The following is a 27,216-nucleotide window of genomic DNA, read 5'->3' as shown; positions in this document are numbered from 1 at the left end:
CCCGTTTTGCACAATATGCTCTTTTGCCTGAAACGGGTATCTGAACGTGGTTTGGGGGCAATTTTTGGAGCTTATTATATCGGGTTCACCTAGTAATGTGTGTCTGGTGAGTTTGGTTAACATACCTTACTTGGAAGCTGCTGTCCCGGCCCGTTTTGTGCAATATGCACTATGCGCGGAACGGGTATCGGAACGCAGTTTCTTTGCACTTTTTGTGGCTTCTTGCATCCCTGCCTTGGAGTTATGCATAACTGGTGAGTTTTGTTGATATCGCTCATTCAGAAGTGGCTGTTCCGGCCATCCCATTCTGTTCCGGATGTTGTTTTGGGAGTTCTGGGGTTAATAGTGATATAATATTGCAATGGTTTTAGTCCTAAATTATTGTTCCCAAGTGTTGCTAACACATGCCACTGTTTTTGGTATGGTTTTTTAATATAATGGGGTCGTTCCGGCCTGTTCTATTCCGGCTTTTACACCGTCCCATAATATTATGCGTGTCTACTCAGAAGCCAGCCCCAGTAAGTTCAATAGGGCGTGCTACCAGATAAACGGGTACAGGATTCCAACCTCGACTTCTCTTTCGAGAAGACACCTTCAGTGCCATTCTCGGCACGTTTACTTGGAAGTAAGTCCCACCGAGTTCAATACAGCAGAATTGCAACGTTAAATTCAATCTCTCCCCCGCCACCCGCAAATCTTCTATTCCATAATATGTTGAAAACGAGTGAGGTGACAGGTTGCAGGTCGTGAGTATCCCAACGCGAGCACCAGCCCCGCTAAAACAAAAGTTCTCTCACGTGTAAAACATGCACGCACGCACGCACACACCACCGTCAGCATGAAATCTTTGGGAATAAACTACATTTCCCAGCAGCCTTTCCAGAGCTGGCGCATGCCCAGTAGGGTGGGAAACCATTTCCAGCTGCTGAAGGCACCCCAATTATGGGGAGTATTTCTGTTTCCAATTAGTAATCCCCCGCCCGGGTTGGCAACAGTTTCTGCCCCTTAGTGGCTATTGCAATGACCATGTCTTCAGGGACGGAAGCGGAGAGCAAAGCGCTGCCAATCGTTGTGAGAACTTATTTCTCGGAGGTCATTGAAGACGATGGGAACTTCATTCAAGCAGTTTGCAGCCTTTGCAGGCACAAAAGGAAGACCATCCGAGGGCAGCACAAGGCGCCATCCAATTTCACCAAACACGTGCAGGTAAATAACAAAGCGCTGAAAACAGACGTGCAGTCTGATACACGCGTTAGGCATGGGATGCTCCTCAGGGAACATTCCAGGCGCGTCCGGCCGACGTGTAAAGAGCTTACATGCGAGTCGGCCCATTTCGCATTTAGGGGAGCGAGCGTACCATTAGCGTGCAAACTCTACACGTGGAGGAACTGACTCACGTGTTATAAGTGCGTTTGTACGCGGTTAGGGCGTGCATGGACCATTGATGACGCTAGCAACCGCTTTACTATTCACCGCTCGCAGTTGCTTCTGTTTTGGCCCTTGAGGGCTGATCCACACGTGCATGTGTGCACCCAAGAGTATCCAGTAATTACTGAACTCCTGTGATCGTGGAAGATGGAATATTTGCTGCTGCTGACCATATTTGTGACCGCTCCTGTTACATTTGTCCACATGAATATGTACCCTGAGAAAGCTAATACTGCATACAAGTAAATTGAGGTGTGCATCACCCCCAAATATGAGGAATAAAAAGCATTTCAGTCCATCAATAAACATGTATGTGAAGAGAGACCAGGTTGCAATCTTTTGCATATGCTGTTAATCATGCATGACTTAGTGCAGGCATGGGGGGAGATCCAATTTTATGCTTCTTAAGTGCTTTTGAGAGGTGTTTGAGAACCTGGCATGTAGATTACTTTTTATCTGTACTATTGATGACTGACATTTATGAAGTTGAACTAGTGCTAACCAAAATCATTGAATTTTTAAGTGATGTGAGGTGATATGGAAATTCTGTTTCTTGTGGCCGGTTCACATATGCAAGTCATCAAATGATGTTACAATCAGCAAGCAATGGACATCCATGTATGAACCAGATGGCTTGCGTTTTTTCACACCAGGAAAATCTAGGCCCCTGGCCATCAAGTAGATAGGGAAAGCCACCTGGTGCCCTCCAGATGTTTTCAACTAGAACTCCCATCAACCCCAGCCAGCATAGAAAATGTTTGAGTAATCCAGAACATCTGAAAGGCGCCACATTGAGGGACGCTGGTCTAGACTCTAGCATCACCTGTTTCCACAAACTGTAGTTGACATTCCAGTCCATAAGCATCCTTGTTTTGAAAGTGGGTGGGAAGAGATATATGATTAGCTGGAAAACATTTTCAGTGCACATTTTTGTTCACCTATCAAAAGCTAAACTACAGCCCATGAATTTATTGTACTTAGAATAGTCTTAATTTCAAGATTATAATAATCAAATAGCAGACGTTAAGAATATAAGAAGAGCCTTTACTCAGCAGGGGTAGGGAACCCATGATCCTTGAGATGTCATTGGATTCCAGCTCTCATCAGCCCTAGCCAGCATAGCCAATGGTCGGGGATGATGGGAGTTGTACTTCAACAACATATAGAGAGCTACAATTTTCCACCCCAACTTCACTGAAGTCCAGCGTTCTGTTTCAGGCGGCTGGAGAGATTCCTCAGGAAAGTTCATAAGCAAGGTGAAAAAGCACTCTTCTCCTTTTATTTATCCCCAGCATCTGATATTCAGAGATATACTGCCTCTGCACATGGAGGTTCTATTTAGCTATCATAACCAATAGTCTTTGAAATCAAGAATTTAAAAAGAAGAGCTTATTTCTACCAAAATAAAATATTTCTACCAAAATAAATACATATTACTGCTTTAAAATAAGCAAAAAAAATTGCTTCTTTCTTGTTTATTTGCTTCTTTCTTATTTATTTAATTTATTAAATTTATATCCCACCTTTTTGCCTCCAAGGAACTCAAGGTACATAATCCTCTTCTCCATTTTATCCTTCAACAACAACCCTGTGAGGTAGGTTAGGCTGAGTGTGACTAACCTAAAGTCACCCAGTGAGTTTCATGGCTGAGTGAGGACTAGAACCCAGATCTCTCGACTCTCAGTCCAAAATTCCAACAGCGGTGCAAGGCAAATGAGCATCCAAGATGTACACAAAAAGGGAGACAAGTCTCAGGATGCAATCAGAAAATTTAATTCTACAAAATCCCTTTGTATAATAAACTTTTCCAATAGCATCCTGACACTTCTCTCCCTTTTTGTGTACAACATTCCAACCACTACACCACCCTGGCTCTTTTCAGACCATTAGCAATTTTGCCAGCACACTTTCAAATTCCTCTGCGTAATCATGCGGTCTAGGGCTTAATCCTATTGGGATTCCCATCAGCCTCCAAACTCGAATCCTATGCAGAATAAGGGCAGTGTGCAGGTGATCTTTGCCTCTGTGCTGCCCCAACTCTGCATTTTTGCTAGACGGACATTTTTGCCTGTCTAGCTAAGGCTCTGTAGAGGGGGAAAGTGGAGGCTGCTGACAACTCATATCCCCATTTTCCCAGTCCCCTCCCCTCTTCGTCCCTTTCCCTTCCTGAGGCATCTCTCTGGCTGTCCAAAACAGCAATGTCTCTGACCTCAGATCCTGGAATCCAAAAAATCCTATGGCTTCCCAGACACTGTCTAGGAGCCATGTGATTGCTCTCCCACAGGCTTAAAAAAAAATAGAAAAAAGATTCTAACAAGGAGTCAGTAAAGGTCATATAGAAAGTCATCAGAACTGTCCGTATCTTTGCATGTGACACAAGATTTTTAGCGTTTCTATATGGTTATTATACTAATGTGCAAATATAGCATTGGCTGAACTAGTTTCCCTGTTGCAGAGAATCCATGGAGAAAAATATCTGAAGATGATGCACAAAAGGAAAAATATCCGTTGCAAGCAAATTGGTGGTGACATGTTAAAAATGAATGCGGACGTTCCAAAATATTATGCGCCTCACCGGGATTGTTTTCCACGGCATCAGCTGCATGATGGGTCATTATCCAAAGAAAATCTGGACCAGCTGATTCTCAATTTTGTCATCACCGATATGCTTCCCTTATCGATTGTTGAAGGAAGTGGCTTCCACACTTTGATCAAAGGGATTATTCCCAGGGCTGCAATTATTTCTAGAGAAACCTTACAGAAGAAACTAGCGAGACAATGTGGTTTGGTCCTTGAAAGGATTAAAAAGAAATTGGCCTCTGTCGCTTACGTTTGCACGACTGCAGATGCGTGGACACATCGGGGGCAAAGTTACATGGGGATGGCGTGTCACTGGATCAATCCAGCCAACTTGACAAGAGAAACTGCGGTCTTAAGTCTCCGACGCTTCACTGGGCCACTCTCTTACAGGACGCTCGCATCTCTGTTGACAGAGGTACACACAATGTACGATTTGGACTCCACAAAAATAACACACGTTGTCACAGACAGCAGAAGCAACTTTGGGAAAACCTTCCGGCTGTTCTCAGTACTAGAGGATAACTTGGACCGACAAGAAGTGAAGGGCGCAGAGCAGCAAGCTGATCTCCCGAGGGCTGACGTCTGTGTCAACATGTGCATTTACGATACTTTGTCGACCAATGTGGTCGACCCTTCCTGTGTGTTTTACTTGCCGCCCTGCGTGTCCTGTTTTTCCTGCACCCTCAACTTTGTCGCCACGACCGCTGCTTCCAGGGCTTTGGTCACAAGCCCTCCGTACAGGCATCTTTTTAAAAGTGTGGCACGCAAATGCTCCGCTCTAAGGAACATTTCCCAAGACAGCTTAAAAAATGCAGAGCTTGTGAATTACGCCCTGGGAAAGCCGGGCTGCAAGCCGGCCTCTGTGTGGAATGCAGAGTTTGATTGCTTTTGCCGCATCTACGACATGCGCAGCACAATTAATCTCGTGATGGCATGCCTTCAGCTTCCCAAATTTACCAACTTGGAGCTGGAATTCCTAGGCGAGTGGCTGGAGGTGATGTCCCCCATGGCTACGGCCCTTGATAAACTCCAAGCAGATGAGGCCGTGGAGTCTTTCTACGGCGCTGTCCTACCCATGGTGCTTGTGTTAAAGTGCCGACTTGAGTCGGTGTCTCCAAAATACACTTCCTGTCTAGCAGATGAGTTGAAAAGGGAACTTCAAAAGCAGTTTGGGCACATGTTGACTTTGGATGCTGCTGTGAGTAGCAAAAGCACAAGGCCCCTGGTCATTGCTTCCGTGTCGCATCCGTTCTTCAAGTTGCGTTGGCTGCAGAGTCTAGATGATAAAGAAATGGCCCGGGAGCTTTTCTTGCAAGAACTGCTCCGTTGCGACGCTTTGGCGAAGCTCGGCAGCCAAGCAGCAATGCCAAAAGCTGCCACCGACTTCTACGGCTTCGATGATCGGGGAATGGCAGCAGCCGAGTCAACTTTAAGAAATATCGGGTTGCAATTCCTAGACGATCCCTCGCACGAATTGGGGCAACTGAAAAGATACCCGGCCATTGCAAAGCTTTTTATCAAATTTAACACCACCCTGCCAAACTCTGCTCCTGTAGAGAAACTATTCTGCAATAACAGTCAGGTCCTGAGCCCCCAAATGGCGTCTCTTCAGGATGATGTGTTTGAGATGATGATGTTATTGCAGAAAAATCCCCAATTCCTTGAATGATATAGTGTCTCTAAAGCAGCTTCTCCAAATGACCTCTAGATGTGGTGGACTACAACTCCCAGCAGCCCCCAGCCAGCATGGCTAGTTGACAGGTGGTAGGAGTTGTAGTCCAACACATTCAGAGGACACCAGGTTGGGGAAAGCTGTTCTAGAGCACTATTCCCCTGCCCTAATGTGCTGGAACATAAAAATATAAGAATTGCCCTGCTGGATCAGACCAAGGGGCCATCTAGTCCAGCACTCTGTTCACACAGTGGCCAACCAGCTGTCGACCAGGGACCATAAGCAGGACACTAGTGCAACAGCACCCTCCCACCCATGTTCCCCAGCAACTGGTATATACAAACTTGCTGCTTCTAATACTGCCTTCAGAAAAACCTTTTCCACATCACTTCATCAGCTGAGGAACCCATGAACCTGTCAGATGACTCCTTTACAGTGCAAAGGATCCTGGGACATGTTATAGGCAGTATACCCAGGGATGGCTCAAGGGTTTTGGCTGCTGTAGAGAGGGTAGTATAAAGGCATCAAACTGTATTTTGGAGTGGACTCACCATTCATTTTCCTCCCAGGCAGCTGACCAGTGTGCCTGTATGGCTGGGCCAGTCCTGTGTGCACTCACTTCATGCTGGACACTGGCCAGGCCTATTGGTCTTCATTGTTGATTCTCATGAAGTGGTAGAGTAACCTGAACCACACTCTGCACTCCCCTGTGCCCTGTATATTGTAGGGGAATATCAGTGGTGGTAGTGGGCAAGTTGCCTTTCAGGGCAACTCACCCACTATTTCTGTTTGTCTCATTGAGGAACCTCTGATAAGGTTCTGAAGAATTCAGAAGTTTGCAAAGTGGCATGCATGGCTTCTCATTGGCTGCATTTGAGAACCTAGCTCTTCAAACACAGCAAAAGCAACTGCTAGCCAGAGACTTTAGATGAGGTGGTGCATAGTTTTCTCTGTTGATGCTGGGAGTCATAGTACAACACATTTGTACTATGGGGAAGGTTGGGGAAGGTTATTCAAGAGCACTGTTACACCCCCACCCACCACCAAATGTTCTGCCTTCAAAAGAACCCGTTCCACATCGCTTCATCGGCTGAGCAACCCATAAACTACTGTCACATGACTCCTATACCTCGCAAAGGATTCTGGGGCATGTTATAGGCTGCATACTCAGGAATGGCTCAAGCATTTTTGCTGTTGTATTTAGGATAGTGTAAAGGCATCAAATTGTATTCTGGTGTGGACTCACTGTTAATTTTGTTCCCAGGCAGCTAACCAGGGTGCCTGTGTGGTGGCCTTGCTTGTGGCCACCTCTAAAGACCAGTCTGAGAACCACTCCTGTAGAGCACTGAACTTGACTAAGAAAAGGAGCCAGGAAGTCCCCAGTTCAAATCTCACCTTAACCATGACCTCATTAGGTAGTCTTTGGCAAAGCCATTTTCCCTTTGGAGTGATTATACAGCACAGTGGTGGAACATCCATTTTGTATGCAGAAGGTCCCAGCATGTCCAGTTAAAAGTATGATACAAGTGACCTCTGCCTTAGTCCCTGGACAGCCACTGCCGGTGTGAATAAACAATCCTGAGCCAGACGGACAAAAGAGTTTGACCTGGAATAAAGTAGCTTCCTAAGCTGGTCGTCTGCTGCATATTGGCAATAAGGAGATAATAATGCTGGCCTACCTCACAGGACTGTTGTAATGTTTATTGAGATGCATTATGTGAAGCGTTTTGAACACATGGGTTAAAGCACTATATAAATGCTTATTATTGATTATCTGTGTAATGTAGTAGGCATGTCATTAAAAAAAACCACCCTACTTTTTCATTGTTCCCTGCGTTGTTTCTTTTTCTTTTGTTAAAATGTGTTTAGGTAACTTTTTTTCTATTTAAATTACACAATGTGTTGCACAATATAATCGAATAATGGAACGGTACAAAATCAAAACTTACAATTGACATAATCATAACTCAGTAAGCAACTGTGTTATTGTTGTTGTTTTTAAAAAGCTAGCCAATCCCAGGAAAAGCTCTCTCAAACAGCCAAGTTTTAATTAAACGCTGAGAAGAATATTAGGTTGTTATAAGGTGAGCTTCACTTGGCAGGAAGTTCTTAAAAGATGATGCAATTTCAGAGAAGGCTGTGGACCTCAACCCTACCAATTTTACCTCAAAAAAGAAGGGGCCCAGGAGCAGGGATTCCTTCTAACAGATGGGGAGGGGGGAATATGGGACAAAGTGTTTCTTGAAGGCACCTCGCCATTCCTTGGATAGAGGACCAGCAATTTAATTTTACATTTGCCACCTGAGGCAGCTACCTCACTCTGCCTAATAGAAGATCCGGCCCTGACCATTGCACAACCAGGCCATTGCAATAACCATCAGCTTGAATTGGGCCCAGAAGCTAGCAAGTATAAATAAAAACACACAGAGGTTTTTGATTTTTCTTTCTCTACTTTTGGGCTCAGTTCTATGATCTGTGTTGTTGCCCTTGTATTTTAAATGACAAGTAACATAGGCATTGAAAATTCTTTTGCTTTTCTTGGATGTGGCAGGCTTGATACCTCAATGGTTTTTTATTCCTGCCAGGGAAGACATACTGTATAATAGAATGTGGTAATATTGCCACATCGGAATATGGTAATATCATGTGCCTAGGGGGAAGAACTGTCTGACTGCTAATTCTTGTAAGCTGCTCTGGGAATCTTTTGGCTGAAGAGCAGGATAGAAATGCTTTGAATGAATGAATGAATGAATGAATGAATGAATGAATGAATAATAAATAAATTAGTCATGATAAACTTTTCACATGGGATATTAGTGCAGGTAACTAGCTAGAGTGCCGGACTGGGAGTCAGGAGATCTGGGTTCTAGTCCCTGCTTGGCCATGGAAACCCACTGGGTGACTTTGGGCCAAGTCACAGACTCTTAGCCCAACCCACCTCACAGGGTTGTTGTTGTGAGGATAAAGTGGAGAGGAGGAAAAGGATTATGTATGCCGCCTTGGGTTCCTTGAAGGAAAAAAGGTGGGATATAAACGCAATAATAAATAAACACTTGGAGTAGGATAACACAAGTAATAGTCTGAAAGAAAACGAAATTAGTAAAATAAATCCAGCTCAACTGGATTTTATTTTGTTTCTGGGCCTATAAGTCTTCCTAACACACCTCAATGGGTACAATTACATACCATACAAGCTTTTACATTTAATATGTCTCACTGAGTGTTTCCTATCATGATGTATATTCCATATCTGGGGTAAGAGGGGCTGATTTTGCTGGAAACCCATAGATTATAAGATGATGAACACCGTTGCCTCACTTGCGTCTACAGTATTGCCTCACTTCATGTGTGTGCATATGATCTTCCATGGCTCTTTTTATATTCTTATAAGAAGAACTATGCCCATCTAGTCCAACATTCTGTTTCCACAGTGGCCAAAGGGATGCCTCTGGGAAATCCACAAGCAAGACAGGAATGCAATGGTCTTCTCCCAATGTTGTTTCACAGCAACTGGTATTCAGGCGCATGCAGCCTCTGATCTCAGAGCTCATATAAAACCATAAAGCCTAGAAGCCATTGACTGACACACATCAATGCATGTGTCATTTCTGGCACTGCAAGGCAGCACACATTCATGTGCATCATGTGCACTTTTGGGGCTAGGCCACTACATGTCGTCACAAGAGTCTGAGACTTTGTGTAATGTTTTGGAGTGTATTCCTACAACTCTTCTGGATATATATCAGCACATAGACCTGTTTCTTTTACATGCACATGTTGAACAATGGTGTTCAAATGTTTGTGCTTTCTTAATTATTATTTCAGTGTGCCACTGTATGTGAATGTGTGTGTGATTTTCTGTCACTTTGGACTTATTAGAAGTGAGGGATGGTGCTTTCTAGATAGCAGAGGATGCCCTGGGGAACAATGAAACTTGTCTGAGTCCTGAAAGACAAACAAAACAAAACAAACAACAAAAACACAGGAGTAAAGTGATTTCTCACTCTGGGATACCAAGGGGAGCATCTGCTCCTGTTTTACCACTTTGGGATTGCAGATGAGAATTCCTGTTTGAAGTTGCTTGCAAAGTAAAGCCAAACCAGCTACTCTCTTGACAGCAATGAAGCTCTGGGAATCTTCCGTTTAGACAATTGCAACACAGGTAAATGCTTCTGTAAGCATTCCACCTGCACACTTCCTATTCACGTTAGTAAGCCGACCACACCTACAAATGCAACACACAATGGGGGTGGTGCATGAAGTGAGGGCCAGCCCTACCATTTGGCAGAGTGAAATGGCTGCTTCAGGCAGCAGATACTGGGGTGTGAGGTGGGGAGCAACAGCAGTTCCCTGGACATGCCACCTGAACCCTCCTCAGCTGTTTACCTCTGTTGGAGGACAGAGTTTATTGATTGATTGATTGATTGATTGATTACATCTTTATACCACCCAATAGCCGAAGCTCTCTTAAAACCATTAAGAACATAATAAAACATCCAACAATCTAAAAACCCAAATACAAAATTCAATATAAAAAGCACAACCACACTTGCCACACAGCCTGACTGCACCCACTAACCGGGCCTGCTGCCCTCAGGTGCAGTGGGGGATGCTGTCCTCCTATCATTCCCATTGGAGTAAGATTCAACTGCCAGTCAGCTTCTGCACATGTAATCAGGTAGGGGGTGCCACCTTGCCTTTGCATCAGGCAGAAAAATGTCTTGGGCAGGCCCTGCATGCAGTAAGTGCATCTGAACATAAACGGGGCACATCAGGAACACTTTGACAGGCAGGGATTTCAACCACAGCATAAGAACATAAGAAGAGCCCTGATGCTGGATCAGACCAAAGGTCCATCTAGTCCAGCACTTTGTTCACGCAGTGGGCAACCAGCCATTGGCCAGGGACCAACAAAGCAGGACACGATGCAACAGCACCCTCCCACCCATGTTCCCCAGCAGCTGGTGCACACAGGCTTACTGCCTCTGATACTGAAGGTACAACATAGCCATCAGGACTAGTAGCCACTGATAGCCTTCTCCTCCAGGAATTTATCCACCCCACCTTTTAAAGCCATCCAAATTGGTGGGGCCATCACTACATCTTGTGGTAGTGAGCATAATTTAACTCTGCGCTGTGTGAAGAAGTCCTTCCTTTTATTTGTCCTGAATCTCCCACCAACCAGCTCCATGGGATGACCCCGGGTTCTAGTATTTTGAGAGAGGGAGAAAAATGTCTCCCTATCCATACTCTCTGCACCATGCATAATTTTGTACACCTCTATTATGACTCCCCTTAGCCTCCTTTTTTCAAAGCTAAACACCTTACCTGGCACATCTCTTTTGTGCAGCCAGCATTTCCATACACATCCTGTCAGGCTGCAAGTTCGCCATTACATTCCTGCCAGTGGTCAGACAAGAGCGGGGGTGGGGTGGGGTGGGGTGGAGTTGGGCTGCAGGTTGCCAAACGTGTATGAGTTGGGTGACGGGAGGTGGCCCGAGAGATCTTGCAGCCTAAAACAAAGCAGCAAATGCCCACCCCCTTGCCTCCATGTTGACATGCATCGAACCCAGAACTAGCTAATTTATTCTGGCACCTGAGGCAGAACAATCCCACAAGCCCCTCTCCCCATTCCTGGCAGTAAAAATACAACCATAACACATTAAATCAGAATATTCTGCCCTTTGGAGACACCTCAAATCTTCTGCCTGAGGCAGCCGCCTCACTCTACCTAATGGTAGGACTGGCCCTGGATGTGACAATCCTAGGTGCGGGTTCCCTGCAAATCCCATGCAGAAAGGCAGGACTTTGTGTAGCTATTTTGTGGCATGTGAAGGGCCCCTTTGCCCCTTGATTTTAGCTACAGTTTCCACCTTACTGGCTTTGGCAGAACTGCTGGCCAAAGAGAGAGAGATGACAGCGCTGAAACCAATGCCTGTGGGGCGAGGAGGTGCAGTCAGTCAGGCTGCTGTTCTTTAGTGGCGACCGAAGGGCTCTCTGCACATGCTCGTGTAGACCCCAACATTGTCTTCATCTCTGGGCCACACTGGCGGAAGCGACGCCGTGTTGGGTTGTGTCTGCGCACCGCCTGCGCTTCCCCGATCTCGACGGCAATCCTGAGGGGCGGGGCGACGCTCTTCTCTTTTTTTGGGAGATCAGACTGGATTCTTCGAGCCCGGCTGGAGGAGCAGCACGGAATGGACGTGGTGCTTTACGGATCGCGATGCGGGTAAGTGCTGGGAAAGGAAGGGAAGGAGGCGATTGCGGGGCGCGCGAATTAGAATCGCCAGAAGTTGTCACGAAGGGAAAACTCACAGCCCGGAACAGCCGCCGCCGCCCTGTCTTTTTTTTTGGGTGTCTCCTGCATAGCCAGTGGAGGCTGGCGGGGAAGTGAATTCGCTCTGGATTTCAGTCAGAACTCTAAAATAGCTACTTAAGTGCTGAAACCATTTTGGGACTAATGGCCAACGCCTTGGATAGCTCCTTTAGAGCTCTGCCTGATCTGACTGAAACCCAGGACGGATTCACAACCCCACTGACGTCGGAGCCATCAGCCTCCACTGGCTTGGCAGACGAAGTTCACTCGCGAGGATCGATCCTGAACTTAAGTGTCGACTTATGAGTAGTCCTGGTCCCGATCCGACAGTAACTGGAGTCTCCAGTGATGTCCCGCAGGCTCAGGTCTATTTCCACCCACCCTCCTAGAAGGTTAGATAACAGTCCTCAGAATATACTTCCTGCTTCTTTGAAAATAAAATTTGCTGCCTGCAAATCAAATGTAAGTAAGCCATGTCCGAATCTACATGATTAGGATCTTGGTGCACGAGTCTTCCTGAAACCAACTGGAATTGCTTCTGTGTAAACATGATCAAGATCAGGCTGAAAAAGGGACTTGAACTAGCTGGAAAGTTGGTCTATCAATAGACATTGGCAAGTATCCACGCTCTATGGCCAGTTCTGCCAAGATAGTTTTGTGTCCCTTTCTACCTAAGCACAGTGGCTTTGTTAGAAAAAGAAAGCTATGTTAGCCAAAGTGAAGCCATTTTAGAAAGGAAGTAGAATTGCAGGCATTTTTATGTTCTGATTAGCTAACACTGTCACTGGGCAAAGCCCAGACACTAACTATATAAAGGTACTTAACTTTCGTTTTCTTTGTCTGACCACTCGCCTTTTAGAGCTCAGATCTTGATTTAAATCAATAAAGCGCTTTTTGAACCCTCTGTCCTTGTGAAAGTAGAGTCGTGCTTTGGGGCTAATTAGATCTCGCCCCTGGGCAAAAGAACCTTTGTCTAACAGCTTCAGCACCTATTGATAATGGCTGCGAACTAAAATTGGAGGAAGACACGTTAGGATTTGGTTGTGGGGTACTCCTCATCACTATAAGTAGATGATTTCTATTTACTGGTTTGTTCAATCGTGGAATGCTTATTCTGTAAAGACGTACTTCAGTTTTGCTCTGTCTGCAAAACAATCCATGTATGTCTACTCAGAAATAAGTCCCATTGAGTTCAACAGGTCTTACGCCCAGATAAGTATGTCTAAGATTGCATTCTCAAATTAATGGGAGGCTTACACTGCAGTAGGATTGTCCCTCCAGCTTTCCCAGACCAGATGTCCTCCAAATGTATTGGATTACAACTCCCACAATTCCCAGCCATCAATGACCATGCTGGTTGTGGATGCTGGTGGCTGTAGTCCAACACATCTGGAGGGCAACCCATTTTGTGGAAGGCAGAATGATTAAAGTCCTATAAAAAAAAAAAAAAAAAAAACATGGCTTGGTCGTATTTGTTCACTGCAAGTGGAAGAAGAAGTGACTTTCTTTTCAATAGTGCAGCTGAGCAGAAGGCCTTCATCCCTTTCTTTTGGCAGGAAAAAGGACAAAGTCTGCCTAAGACTGCAGCCTTAAGCACTGTGCTGCATGGCACCCAAGGGCTGATCCTTTTAGCTTCTATGGGTGAAGCTGGCACTAAAACCCAAGTTTCTAGACCTTATGGTTGCAGCAGAAAAATATGAATGTGCCAGCTGTTTTTGATACCATTCACAGTTACACTAGGCCCAGCATATCCAAGGGAGCACATTCTTCCTGGAAGCCTCCCCTAAAACTTCAGCTTGGCAGGAAGGGCAGACTACATCCAGGTTTGAGGGGATCCAAGGCAAAAGCACTCTCTGGTTGAGGCCCTTCTGAGTTTGTGGTCCGTGACAGGCTCATTTGGTGGCAGTAGCACCAAGCAGCATCTTGATTTCAGGAAAACAAGCAATAGTTTGTTGCCATCATTTGGTGATGTGGCAGCCCAGCAGCTAAAAAGGGCCCACCCATGACATATATAATAAAATTGGGCTGCCAGTTGAATCTTACTTCAACACTGGTGGCAGAAAAGCATCCTCTGCCACACCTGGGGTCAGCATGCTAGGTTAGGGGACTATTCCTTCTGAGATGAAAGCTGCATTACCTGTCATGCTTTCTGCTGCAACCTTCTGCTCTTTAGTTTGCGCTGGTCTTAATTTAGTAGTAGCACTCCTCCTCTCCTTCCTATCTCTCCTCTCTCATCTCACACTATTGCCCCGCTCGTGCTCTTCGCTCCTCTGATGTCATGTTTCTCACCTGCCCAAGGGTCTCCACTTCCCTTGCTCGGCTTCGTCCATTTTCTTCGGCTGCCCCTTACGCCTGGAACGCTCTTTCAGAACATTTGAGAACTGCAAGTTCAATCGCAGCTTTTAAAGCTCAGCTAAAAACTTTTCTTTTTCCTAAAGCTTTTAAAACTTGAATTGTTCTGACTTTTATACTGCCTGTTTGGTGCATTCTCTTACCCTCCTTATTGCTTTATTATGATTTTATTAGAATGTAAGCCTATGCGGCAGGGTCTTGCTATTTACTGTTTTACTCTGTAGAGCACCATGTACATTAATGGTGCTATATAAATAAATAAATAATAATAATAATATTTAGTCTAGTGTGCGTTCCAGCCAAATAAAAGAGAAAACCTGAGTGAGAGTGACTGTAGTTTACTCGTTGTGTTTTGGGAGTTTGGGGTTTGAGGAAGGACACTGAACGCCCTGTGCTCTGATTGGCACTGCTACTGCATCCAGAGGTTTCATGAGCACCCGCTGTTGCATGCAGACCCCAACCTCTTCTCCCTGTCACCATTGGCACTTGATCAGTCTGCTTCCACATGTTTCTCTCATTCATTATTCCACACAGAATCCATCTGCGGTAGAAGGAACCAGGGTGGATTCCTCAGGATGGGTCCCCCATGCCTCCAGTTGCCCCTCTTGCTGCTCTTGCTGCTGTGCCCGGCAGGAGCCTCCTTGCGGATCTGTGCCTTCAACACTCAGCGCTTTGCCCAAGGAAAGGCAGACAAACCTAACGTCATGGAAACACTTGTCAAGGTGGGGTGTCAAGGCAGGCACAGCAGCAGTGAATGGAAGGGAGTGACCTTGTTTTCTCAGCGCCATCTCAGTGTGTGCAGCTTTTTATTTTTATTATTTTATTTATTACATATTTATACTGCCCAACAGCCAAGGCTCTCTGGGCAGTTTACAATTAAAACCATAATATAGAAAATACATATTGAACAAACTTTTTTTGGTGAAACCCCTCCTTAGTGTATTCAGGGAATCTTATCTCAAGTGAACAATAGGTATGAACGAACTCTGACTGGTGTGGAAAGAATAAGCAGGCCTGGATAGGAGGAAAAGTTACCAAATACAGAAGCTGCAGGATCCAGTCCTGGGTGCCTGTGTGAATATATATGGGAATGCAACTGTAATATTTTCCTAGGACAAGGGCTTTGTGTAGTATGTGAAAAACATTGGTTGCAGAATTCAGCATTCAAAGGACTGGTGTGTTTTAAAAGCACGTTTCTAGTCCTTATGAGTGCAGCAGTAAGCGTGAAAACCTTCAGGCAAATTCCTGGGGATATGCAAAATAAAAAAACTATGCAAAATAATCAAACACATGGGAAATTGTTAAATTTGCAACTAATTTAATTTATAGAAGTTGCAAAATTAGCTTTTTATAGTTAGTTCTTATACTGTACATATTCAACCCTACCTAGAATATTTAAGTACCGTGGAGCTGGCCAACAACTGTGCCTCTTTAGGCTGTGGAGGCAGTGGGGCTTGTATATTTGAATATTCCCCACCATGAAACGTTATCCCTAGTCATATGAAAATAGCATATCATGGAGGAAGCTGGGATTAGAATAATTCTCTCTGGCCTAGTGTTCTGAGTGAGGTGATCAACCTGTTTATGAGCAATATCACTTTCAGACTGCAGGTGCGGCCTCCCATGATGAAATGCACCTTCATACAAAATAATTCCACCACATAGAAAAACTAAATGTTAGGGCAAGGGGTTTTAAGCTTATCCTTTTTCCTTACATCTAGTTTTCTATGCTCTCTCTCTATTCCATGTAGGAGTGTTCAGTCAGAAGTGGTACAGTCCACACATAGGTTCACCAATGAGCACTCAGCCCACGGCATTTAGTTTTGTCTGTGCAGTTTTTTGTTTTTTTAATATGGGGTGTAGATGTAGTCATACAGTTCAGCCCTTCACCTGAAGTATAAAGAAATACAGTCCAGGAACAATTCTGCCACATCATCTGCTCTTTGTGCAGGCCTTAAGGACAAATTCTAGTACAGGAGCTTTGTTAGGCCTAACAAAATGTTACGGCAGCAGACCTGTGTCTTAGAATATGGGTCACACTGAACAGCTGCCTAGCAGCTGGATTGGAAGGAAATTTCAAGTAAAGAAGTGGAGTACTGAACTCTTTTACCATTCACAACTTTAGTTCCCCAATTACACACACTCACACACCAATACACATACACATTTTTCTCTTAGCTAGGCTTATTTCGCATGACAGAAAGCAGCTGAGGAAAAAGCAATTGTGAGGAGAGTAGCAGGTGAAAGAAAAGTTCAACACTTCCTCTTCATTTCACCAACTTTGCCCTTAAATTTCTTCTCCATTACCCCGATTTCCAGCTACTTAGCACAATCTATATTCTAAAGACCCATATGGGTGTGAACCCATAGACCTGCTTCACACGTAACAAGAAGCCAGCAGGGTGAATTTCCCTGCAGGGCTTCTTTTTGTGGTGGCAGCCACAATTTTGAATATTTGAGCCATGGTGGGAATGCGCTGTAGCTTGTCATTATGGGCAAATGTGGCAAGGGTGGGTTGTTGAGGTAACCACCCAGAACCCATGGGCTGTTTTAGAGTTGTGGGTGGCTTGTCAAACACCCCAACCTACCCTTGCTAGGTTCACACATAACAAGCTATGGCGTCTGCCCCCTCCCCCGCCCCACCCCACCCCCATGCCCCAAATATTCAAAATGGCAACAAGAAGCCTCATAGGGAAATTCACACATGCTGGCTTTTTGTTATATGCAAACCAGGCCATTATGTATTGCTAGGAGTTTAGTCAGTGGTGGTAGTGAAAAGGACATGCTGAGGTAAACCCAAAGAGAAAAAGTAATTAGCCCAAAGCAAACGTAGGCTGATGTGTTTCCCTCTACTCCACCCTGTTCTTGCACTACCCACAGATCCTGGTTCGTTGCGATATTTCTGTCCTACAAGAGGTGATGGATGCAAAGGGAAAGGCAATTCCTGCCTTGGTGGATGCCCTGAACCGGTGAGTGTAAGACTAGATGAACACAATTGTAAATAGATGACAGAAAAGTAGAGTAAAGGATGACTGGGGTTTTGGAAAGGGAAATGAACAAGAGAGAAGTTGGTTAGGGTGCATGAGGAGAGCAAAGTTGGCCCAGAAATTTTGGTGTCTGAGGTGGAAAAATCCAAAGGGCAGCCCTTTTATGATGCTATTGCTGCATTTTTAATTGTGTTTTAATGCATTTTATTTTATTATTGTTTTAAACACATTTTTCTTATGATTGTATGCTGCCATTTTTCTTGACAGAAAGGCAGAGAGCAAATAAAATTAATAAAATAAACTTCTCCCCCAAATTACTTTGGGCACAATTCATCAGGCTATTATCATTTTCAAGCCTCGTTGAAATGAATAAAAGCTGTTTTATGTGATTTGCACAGGAAAATCTCCCTGGCTGTGCCCCTGATAGATCAATTTTGTGGGTTATATTGATTGTTTGTCCAACTGAAGTCCCATTCATTTCAATGGATTGTATCCAATGTTCATTCTACTTAGAATAGACCTATTGAAAAGAATGGGACTTAACTAACATTAGATACATTAGATTGAAAACATTAGATTGTGGGCCTACTCTAAGTAGGATTAACATAGGATGCAATCCTGTGTGTTGCCACTCTGTTGTCCATAATGCACCAGAATCCTGTCGTTTCATTTTTCTCATGGTAGGACTATGTCAGAGCGGGGAATGGGTATAATGTTGTGTGTGGTAATGAAATGGAGTAGGAAGACACCTTAATTGTAGTGTGACTAAAACACAAAGGAGGTGGAAGAGCTCCTCCTAGCTATGAGGTCTGAGCACCTCCTGGGTAAGGAGAGTCAGGTTTTCAGGTCCAAGGATTGTCAAGTACCTTTGGTGGATGTTACAGAGGCAAGTAACACAGTGTCAAGTTGCCCATACTGAGGGAGAATACCAGACCCAGGCATTTTATAGCTGACAGCAGCACACAGGATTGTCTGTCTGGTATCACCTGACTGACACCCAAGACCAGGAGAATTCTAGCCTGTAGTGATAAGTGTTCTGGCTTTAACTTCTGAAGTCCATTCATCTGACCCAGTGCCAGGAGCACAGGACTCTGAATTCGAGCCCTGCCATCAGTGCCTTACAACTGTCTTCCCCAACTTTGTGCCCTCCAGATGTGTTGGACTACAATTCCCAGCCATGTGGCTGGGGCATTCTGGGAGTGGCAGTCCAGCACAACTGGAGGATACTAGATTGGGGAAGGCTGACTTACAGGGAGGACTTGTTCTATGCCAATCTGTGCCTTTTCTGCATTCACATATACTGTACTTTGGTTTGCAAATAACGTGTCCTTAAATTCATCTGAATAATCTCTTCTCTTATCAGGTTTGATGGTGGCTCTGGGTCCTACAGCTACCACTCCAGCGCTCCACTGGGCCGAGGCAACTACCAGGAACGCTATGTGTTCATATATAGGTGAGTGCCTCTACTTTGTCCACATATTTAGTTATTAAAATTTATTTATTAATTACTACTGGTACTATTACTACTGACATTTATGTGGTGCTTTATTTATTTATTTATTTATTTAAATATTTTTATCCTGTTCCTCAGTGAAAATGTTTCCCCCCTCCTGAATGGCTTACATGCAGTCAGTAAAACATGGTAGTCCCTACCTGCAGGATTACAATCTAAAAAGACACAACGCACAAGCAAAAAGGAATGGGAAAGGAAGAAGAAAAAATAAAATAGTTTCTCAGCGGGGCTGGTGGAATGGCCCCGCTTCCCTTCCCCCTCTGTACAACCTGTTGTTGTTGTTATGCCTTTAAGTGTTCAAAGCACTTCAGTACATTATCTCAAATATCTTTGAAAATATCATAAGGCATGCCAGTGTTACTATGCCCATAAAGCAGATGTGTGATTAGGCACTTAAAGAATAAAATTTTGAGGACTGTGCTGCTCATAAAGTATGTTACACTTTAAAAGGATATTTTAACCCCTTCTCCCATCACACTTTGTTTCATTTTAATTCATGTCCAATACTTTCTTTGTCACAACTTTGTTACCTGCTTCTCCCACTTGATACATGACATATTTGATTTGAGCATCCTTTTACTTTAAGCATCCTTTGTTTAACTCATGAGCTTTGCTTAAGGTCATGAGTTTGTGGCTGATATTTGGAAGACATCCCACAGCCTATATCTGTGACCACTACATCACAGGTGGGCAGAAGGTACATTGGAATCTACTAGATCTTTGGGTAATTTGCAATAGTTTCTGATTCCTAACAAAATGACTTTCTCCACCTAAACTAGGCTGCTGAAATGAAGAAAACTTGGTGTCACCAAAAGTGGATTTTTATACGAAAGGATTGTGAGCTCAGTTCAATTCTGGTACTGAAAACAATTTCTTAGGCTCAGAATGCACTGAGAGGCACCCTGTTCTTTAATTAAAAATACATGTCTTTTGCACCTGGCTCTGGTTGGTCGTTCCTTAGGTTGTAGTAATCAGCCTTCCATAATCCAGTGCTCTCCAGATGTGTTGGTTTACAACTCCCATCATCTTCAGCAACCCAGGGCAATACCCATGCTGGCTGGGCATGATGGGAATGGTAGTCCAACACATTTGGAGATCACCAGGTTGGGGAAGACTGTTTTAGTCAATCACAGTATGAATTAATTGTACACTGATCCTTTAAGTACAATCCTGCCTCCCTTTGGCTCTTACTTTGGACTAGGAGGAGAGGGAAACCTGTGGCCTTCTAGATGTTGTTGGACTCCAATTCCCATCAGCCCCAGCCAGCATGATCAAATGGCCAGGGATGATGGGGGTTGGAAGCCAACAACCTCCAGAGAGCTACTAGTTCCCCTCTGATAGACTAGGACAGGGGTGGACAGCTTGTAGCCTTGCAGACGTCTTTCCCTACATCTCCCAACATTCCTCACCATTGCTTATGCTGGCTAGGGGTGATGGGAGTTGTAGGAGGGCCACAGGTTGCCCACCCCTGGACAAAGAGAATCCCTGCTGCAGACTTGTGTTAGGAGCCCTGCCAGGGAGCTGCATATCACCCTGTCACTTACCAGCATCTATGCTGAGCTGGAAGTCTGTAGCCAAGGTTCACCAGACAACACAACTACTACAGTGAAGAAGTAGCACTCCTCCTTTCTTCCTCATAGAAGACGGGCTATTTCTCCCCTTCTTTGGTTTCACATTTCACAACTTCTTCCTCTTTTTGCCTCTTTAAAATGCACACTAGATACACTGTAGTCTTGTAGCTCCACTCCCAAGAAAGTTCCACCTGACTCTATTGGCACGTATAAACAATGCTAATTGATGCCTCAGCACAATTCAACAGATGTTTCAAAACGGAGTGGGTGTCCCCACCACCACCACCACTGTCTTGCATGATCCACTTATAAAAGCAAATTTGACAGCATGCCACTCACAGAATGCCTCCCCCAACCTGATAGCCTCCACATGCATTGGAAAGCACCTCTTCCCTGGGCCAGATTCTCCACTGCTTATCTATGCCTTTCCCTTCCTATAGGAACCAGAAGATTCGGGTGTTGGCCTCTTATACATATGAAGACAACCATCCAGACCGACCCGACGTCTTTGCACGGGAGCCCTTCATTGCCCACTTCAGCTTGCCAAGCAAACGTGAGTGCCCAGGACACACCCAGGGGTCCATTTCCAGATAAGGGAGAGGCCAGCTTGAATGTCTACAGGAGAAAACGGCAAGCCCATTGCCCCTTGGCAGTGTAGTACTGGAATTAGGGCTTGAGGGGCACAGCATGAGCGCTTTCTGATTAACAGGGACACAGACATCATCTGCTACCTCTCAGACTTCTCTGTTCCGTCTGAGCTTAGTTGCAATACAGTGGAGGTGAGTAACTCCCATTCCAGTGGGGCTGTGAATCCATTCTGGGTTTTAGTCAGAATGAGCCAGAACTCTAAAAGAGCTACCTAAGATGCTGAACCTATTTTGGGGGTAGGATTCAGCACCTTGGATAGCTCCTTTAGAGCTCTGGCTGGTTCTGACTAAAACCCAGAATGGATTCACCACCCCACCAAAATCAGAGCACCCCTCACACAGTAGCTAGGAAGTAATTAATTTTCCCGGCAACAGTGGTCATGTTCAGATGACACAAGAGTCAACCATGTGTTCATAGTCAACTCCACAGATGACTATTTGGGGGTACCCCCCAACGCGACATGGTAATAGCCAACCATGGAGTTGACTATTAACAAATGGATATTTCTCCCCCCCCTCTGCCCTCCCCATTGAATGGCAGAGCTGTTTCCCGCTTTCCATATTGGTACGCTATGGAGAAAGACGCCAGAGAGCTGCTTTCGCCGCTAGCCGCTCCTTCAGCCCAAAGAACATTAATAGAATCATAGAATAGTAGAGTTAGAAGGGGCCTGTAACGAAGGTCAGAGTTAATCAGACCTTCCTGCCAGGTAGGCTCGGGAGCAACATGCTCCAATGATTCCCAATACCCCACTCCCTAGCCCCTCTCACCGAGGGAGGACCGGAGGTTTCTGGAATAAAACACACAGACACACTGTAAGGACCAAAGCAAGTTTAATACAGAGGAACTAACACTAACAGATAAGGCCTCGGTCGGTAGTAGCAGCTAATAGGGTAACAAGGGAAGGGAGAGGAAGGGGAAAAGGTAAGTGGATGAGGTACAAACAGAGGAGACACGAACAGCCAAAGTTCCATTTAAAAGCCTGCAGCTACACCACTATTCCTCCCAGCTATAAAGCGGCTAGCTTTGTCTCAGAAAACCAGACCTCTAAAACATAACAAACACTCTATCTTTTCTCAAGCACCCCGACTGGGTCGCTTCTGGTGTTCTTCCATCATCCCCGAACAGAAGACCCCGTGTCCTGGTCAAGTTACTCTTTTTATCCCCTTTTCCACTCGGCTGTTAACACCCCTCCCTTCTGGAGAAGCTTGACAGTTTTCTCACAGCAGGCCCAATTAGCCTGACCCAGGAGGTAACATGCAGGTGTGAGGCCTCCAGCTGACCTTGGGGCCGCTGGAAGTTCTGGCATCCGGAGTCCTAACTCCCACCTCCAACCCGCATACCAAAGCAAGGTCCTGGCGCCAGCCAAGCCATAAACACATATCAAACAGATACTTCTCCAGCAATCCCAACCATAACTCAATTAATAACAGGAAAATAAACACAATTAAAACTTAACAGTAACTTGACAAACCCCATGTCCTTCACATGCCCCCTTTTGGAAGATGAGTCTTGGGGGATAATCCCTCAAGACCCTCATCTTGATTCCCTAATCCAAATACCTTTGGGTCTGTTCTTCGGGCCCATAGGCTCGGGACAACCCGTCTGCCAATACATTATCTCGGCCTCGAATGTGGGACACCTCAAAATCATAATCCTGGAGGGCCAAACTCCAACGCAGCAACTTCCCATTGGACCCCTTCATTCGAGACAGCCAACACAAAGGAGAATGATCTGTCTGGAGCTGGAAATGTCGCCCCCAGACATAGGGCCTCAACTTGCCCAGGGCCCAGACAATGGCTAAACACTCCTTTTCAATAGTTGACAAGGCTTTCTCTCTTTGCAGCAATTTCTTACTCAAATACACCACTGGATGCAACTGCTGATCAGGCCTTTCCTGTAACAAAACTGCCCCCACCCCCGTTTCTGAAGCATCCGTCTCTAACACAAAGGTTTTCTGGAAGTCAGGGGCCAACAGGATGGGTGCAGCCATCAGACGGGTTTTTAACAAATCAAAGGCCTGCTGGCAGCTAGGGGTCCACTGCACCTGCACTGGTTTACATTTCTGACATAAATCCGTAAGGGGAGCGGCCGGCGTGCTAAAATGGGGCACAAACCTTCGATAATACCCTGCCAACCCTAAAAAGGACTGAACCTGTTTCTTAGTCCGGGGTATGGGCCAATTCCGAATGGACTGAATTTTAGCCTCCAGGGGTTTAATACTACCTCCCCCCACCAGGTGTCCCAAGTACACCACCTCCCCCAGCCCAAACTGGCATTTTGATGCTTTTATGGTCAGATTCGCTTTTTGGATACGCTGCAACACCTGACGGACATGGGACACGGGACACATGTTCCTCCCAAGTCTGGGAGTAAATAGCCAAATCATCCAAATAAGCACAGGCAAAATCTCCCAACCCATCCAATAGCCCATCCATAAACCTCATGAAGGTAGCAGGGCCATTTTTTACCCCAAAGGGCAACACAGTAAATTCAAACAGCCCCTTATGGGTCACAAAGGCAGACTTCTCAGCAGCCCCTTCATTCAGGGGCACTTGCCAATAACCCTTCGTTAGGTCCAGAGTAGTAATAAACTTGGCGCCCCCTAGCTGATCAATTTGGGCGTCAGACCGGGGCATGGGGTAGGGATCCAATTGGGTCAGCAGGTTGATGTGTCTGTAGTCCACGCAGAAACGCACGCCCTGGGCCTTCAGGACGAGTACCACGGGGGAAGACCACGAACTTTGGGAAGGCCTGATCACTCCCAGGGCTAACATCTCCTGGAGCTCCCGCTCAATGTTCAGAGCATGCTGCCCCGTAGCCCGGTAAGGCACAGACCGAATGGGGAGATGGTCCCCTGTATGGATGGAATGCCTAGCAAGGGAAGTCCGCCCTGGGTGATTAGAAAAAAGAGTTTGAAACTCCTCCAACACTTGTCTCAACTCAGCCTGTTGTTGTGGGGAAAGAGAAGGAGGTAACACCACACACTCTACCCCCTCAGCCTCCTGGCACTCCCCTAACAAATCCATAGGCCCTTCCACCTCTCCCTTCAGCCCAAAAACAAAATCTTGATGGTTAACATAAAGCTTTAACATATTTACATGAAACACCTTGGGCTGTTGGTTGGTCCCGGGATATTCCAACAAATAGTTCACGTCGCCCAGACACTGCTTGACCACTAGAGGGCCGTCCCATTTAAGCGACAACTTATCTGGTTTTAAGGGTTTAAGAACAAGCACCTCGTCCCCAGGCTGGAAATACACGGGTTCGGGCAGCTTGATCATAACACACCTTCTGAGTGTCTTGGGCCTCCCCCAGATTCTTTTGCGCCACCACTCGGATAGTTTTTAACAAGTTCTGAAGTTTCTGCATAAACACTACCACTGACTGGGGGCTGCCTTCCACCTTACCCTCCCACTCCTCCCTCAGGAGGGTAAGGGGGCTACGCACTCGCCTCCCAAACATCAGTTCATTTGGCGCGAATCCCACACTCTCCTGAATGGTGTCATTGTATGCAAAAACAAGCATAGGAAGTCCTTGATCCCAATCCATAGGGTGCTCCACGGCAAACGCCCGCACCATTTTACCAAGTGTCTGATTAAATCTCTCCACCAGCCCGTTAGTCTGATGATGATAAGGAACAGAAAAAGCATGCTCCACACCGCCCAAGTCCCACATCTTCTGAAGCAGCTGGGAAACAAACCTGGGGCCACGATCCAACAGGATAGCCCGAGGCATTCCTAGGCGGGAACAGACAAACAACAAAGTTTTAGCCAAAACATCAGCAGTAATGGACCGTAGGGCAATAGCTTCCGCATATCGGGTAGAAAAATCAACCACCGTCAGAATAAACCGCTTCCCAGTCCTGGTGGAGGGAGAGAAGGGCCCCATAACGTCCAACCCAATGCGCTCAAAGGGTGTTTCTATTGCTGGTAGGGGTTGAAGAGGCGCTTTCGGGTGGTCCCGGTTAAAACCCACCCACTGACAAATATCACAGGAGCGGCAGAAATCCTTCACAGCCTGGGCCACCGCGGGCCAATAAAAATCTTTGGAGACTCTGTCCCGAGTTCTTTTCACTCCCAAATGCACCCCCCCCCCAAGCCATAGCATGGGCTAGTTGCAACTTAGCCTGACCAGGAGATAACATGCAGGTGTGAGGCCTCCAGCTGACCTTGGGGCATCTGGAAGTTCTGGCATCCGGAGTCCTAACTCCCACCTCCAACCCACATACCAAAGCAAGGTCCTGGCGCCAGCCAAACCATAAACACATATCAAACAGATACTTCTCCAGCAATCCCAACCATAACTCAATTAATAACAGGAAAATAAACACAATTAAAACTTAACAGTAACTTGACAAACCCCATGTCCTTCACAGGGCCTATAAGGCCAACCTGCTCAATGCAGGAATCCACCTTAAAGCATACCCTTCCAGCTGCCTCTTGAAGGCCTCTAGTGTGGGAGCGCCCATGACCTCCCTTGGTAACTAGTTCCACAACCTCCCTAGGTAACTGGTTCTTTGTGCTGAAGAGGCGGATGGTGGCAAAAGCAGCTCTCTTGCGTCTTTCTCCATGGCATCCCAATCTTTTGCTACTGCCGACCAGTGGCTCGCCTGCATCTTCCTCCGTGGAAAGAGGTGATGAATGGGGATGAGGATGCTAGGATCTGTCTCTCTCAACCAGCAGAAGATCCTAGCCTCCCTTGTCCCAGCCCATCTGAAAAGCATCCTCCTCTGCACGCCCCATGTCCACAAATGGTGAACAAGGGTGGGGCAGAGGAGGGCGCTCCTCCTGTGGCTGTCAGGAGAGCATCTTCCTCTGCCCTGTCCTTGTCCATCATGGGGATGGGGACAGGGGAAGCTAGGATCTCCTGCCTCTCTCAAGCGGCAAGAGATCCTAGCACCACCACCCCATCCCCACTCACTACCACTTTGTGTCGAACAAAGGAGCAGGAGATGATTGTAAGCCCCAGCCTGATATTGGCGGAAGGTATCTCCCACAGTTTGATGTTACACGTCAAGCCACGGGAGACATCTTTCACTCCCCACCACACCCCACGATCCATTTGGATATCAGCTCGAGGGGATGGAAGGAACTCCTTCAATCCCCTTGAGCCGATATCCAAATGGATTGCAGGGCAGGGAGGGTGAAGCGATGTGCACATCCCCACTCAGGGACGACATGTGCACATCCCGGGAAACATGTGGGGAGCCACTGATTCCTGGGACAGCTGACACATGCCTAAAGAGCCCCATTGGTCAAGAGCAGCAGGGGTTTCTGCTGCTCTTGCCTTGTGACTCTGTAAGCATGTGAAAGAGTCGACAGAGCCTGCCACATGACACAATCAACAGTTGTGCAGATAGTCAACTCTCCACACCATTGATTATTTGCATTGGTTATTTCTGGGAAATAACCTAGTGTTGTGTGGAAAATGCTCTTCAGATGACACAATAGTCAACAGTGAACTATTTAATCATCTGTTGACTATTGTGTCGTGTGAACCCAGTCACTTTCCTCTGTTGCAGTGTATTTTGGGATGTTCTTGAATGAGCAATGAAGACCCATTAGCTTTACAAAAGACCTGCTCCAGGTGGAGATGAGAATTGCTAGAGCTGATTTGTTGATATGGATCAGTATGGCTGCCAGAATGTTTGGACTCTCCATGGGGGCATGGCTAAGTCATGATGAGCGCCTAAACTTCAAAATTTACCCGTGCTTCTGCAGGGATAGAATCACACCACCATGATGCTCTACATCAGATCCCTGTTGGCATAACTTGGATATCTGAGTAGTGAGACCACCACAAAATGGCTGCCGTGGGAGTTTACGTAATCATAAAGGGCAAGTAACATATCCAAGAAATTGAGTACAAGGCAGAGATTGGGTCTGAGCACCAAATGCCGTACCCTGTATTTGACCCCACCCAGCACAACAAAATATGCATCGGATTGCGCCCTTAGGCGCTAAAGCCTGGGTGAAACTTAAGAGGAAACTATGGTTCCTTGTTACATGAATGAACCGCAGTGAACTTCAGGTTTATCTACTCCTCTCTCTTCCTGTTTGTCACACCAGAGGAGAAGACTGGAAGCATCTGCTTTTTAAACAAACCATAGTTCCTGGTTACATACAAAGTCAGGGAACTGTGGTTTGTTT

At 45.9% G+C, this 27,216-nt stretch overlaps 2 protein-coding genes across 4 annotated transcripts in view; both read left to right on the top strand.

Annotated features, from left to right (window-relative positions):
- The first annotated feature begins 1,026 nt into the window (after window positions 1-1,026).
- LOC134393928 (uncharacterized) lies at window positions 1,027-5,947 on the top strand. Its single transcript, XM_063118957.1, has 2 exons — window positions 1,027-1,206; window positions 3,884-5,947. Exons 1-2 carry the CDS (start codon window positions 1,027-1,029, stop codon window positions 5,675-5,677), a joined length of 1,974 nt encoding a protein of 657 aa, XP_062975027.1. The 3' UTR covers window positions 5,678-5,947.
- DNASE1L1 (deoxyribonuclease 1 like 1) overlaps window positions 5,089-27,216 on the top strand; it is a 29,629-nt gene continuing 7,501 nt past the window's right edge. Inside the window, exons 1-6 of one of the 3 annotated variants that reach the window (XM_063119416.1) lie at window positions 5,089-5,093; window positions 11,894-11,909; window positions 14,883-15,070; window positions 17,229-17,317; window positions 18,699-18,788; window positions 20,860-20,972. In XM_063119416.1, coding sequence (XP_062975486.1) covers window positions 14,924-15,070; window positions 17,229-17,317; window positions 18,699-18,788; window positions 20,860-20,972 — 439 coding nt within the window. In that variant the 5' untranslated portion in view covers window positions 5,089-5,093; window positions 11,894-11,909; window positions 14,883-14,923. Of the gene's footprint in view, window positions 5,094-11,840; window positions 11,910-14,882; window positions 15,071-16,099; window positions 16,136-17,228; window positions 17,318-18,698; window positions 18,789-20,859; window positions 20,973-27,216 lie in introns of those variants that run through there. The other 2 variants (XM_063119415.1, XM_063119417.1) reach the window with 2 other exon arrangements.

The sequence above is a fragment of the Elgaria multicarinata genome, chromosome 3, assembly GCF_023053635.1.
Source record: "Elgaria multicarinata webbii isolate HBS135686 ecotype San Diego chromosome 3, rElgMul1.1.pri, whole genome shotgun sequence".
Lineage (NCBI taxonomy): Eukaryota > Metazoa > Chordata > Lepidosauria > Squamata > Anguidae > Elgaria > Elgaria multicarinata.
Note: the sequence above shows the minus strand (reverse complement) of the source record. Positions and strands in the feature narration are given on the sequence as shown.

Excerpts from the sequence above, each read along its gene's own strand:
- LOC134393928 (XM_063118957.1), top strand. The coding sequence starts at position 1,027 with ATGTCTTCAGGGACGGAAGCGGAGAGCAAAGCGCTGCCAATCGTTGTG. Across the intron at positions 1,207-3,883 it reads ATTTCACCAAACACGTGCAG|AGAATCCATGGAGAAAAATA; the intron begins GTAAATAACAAA and ends TCCCTGTTGCAG.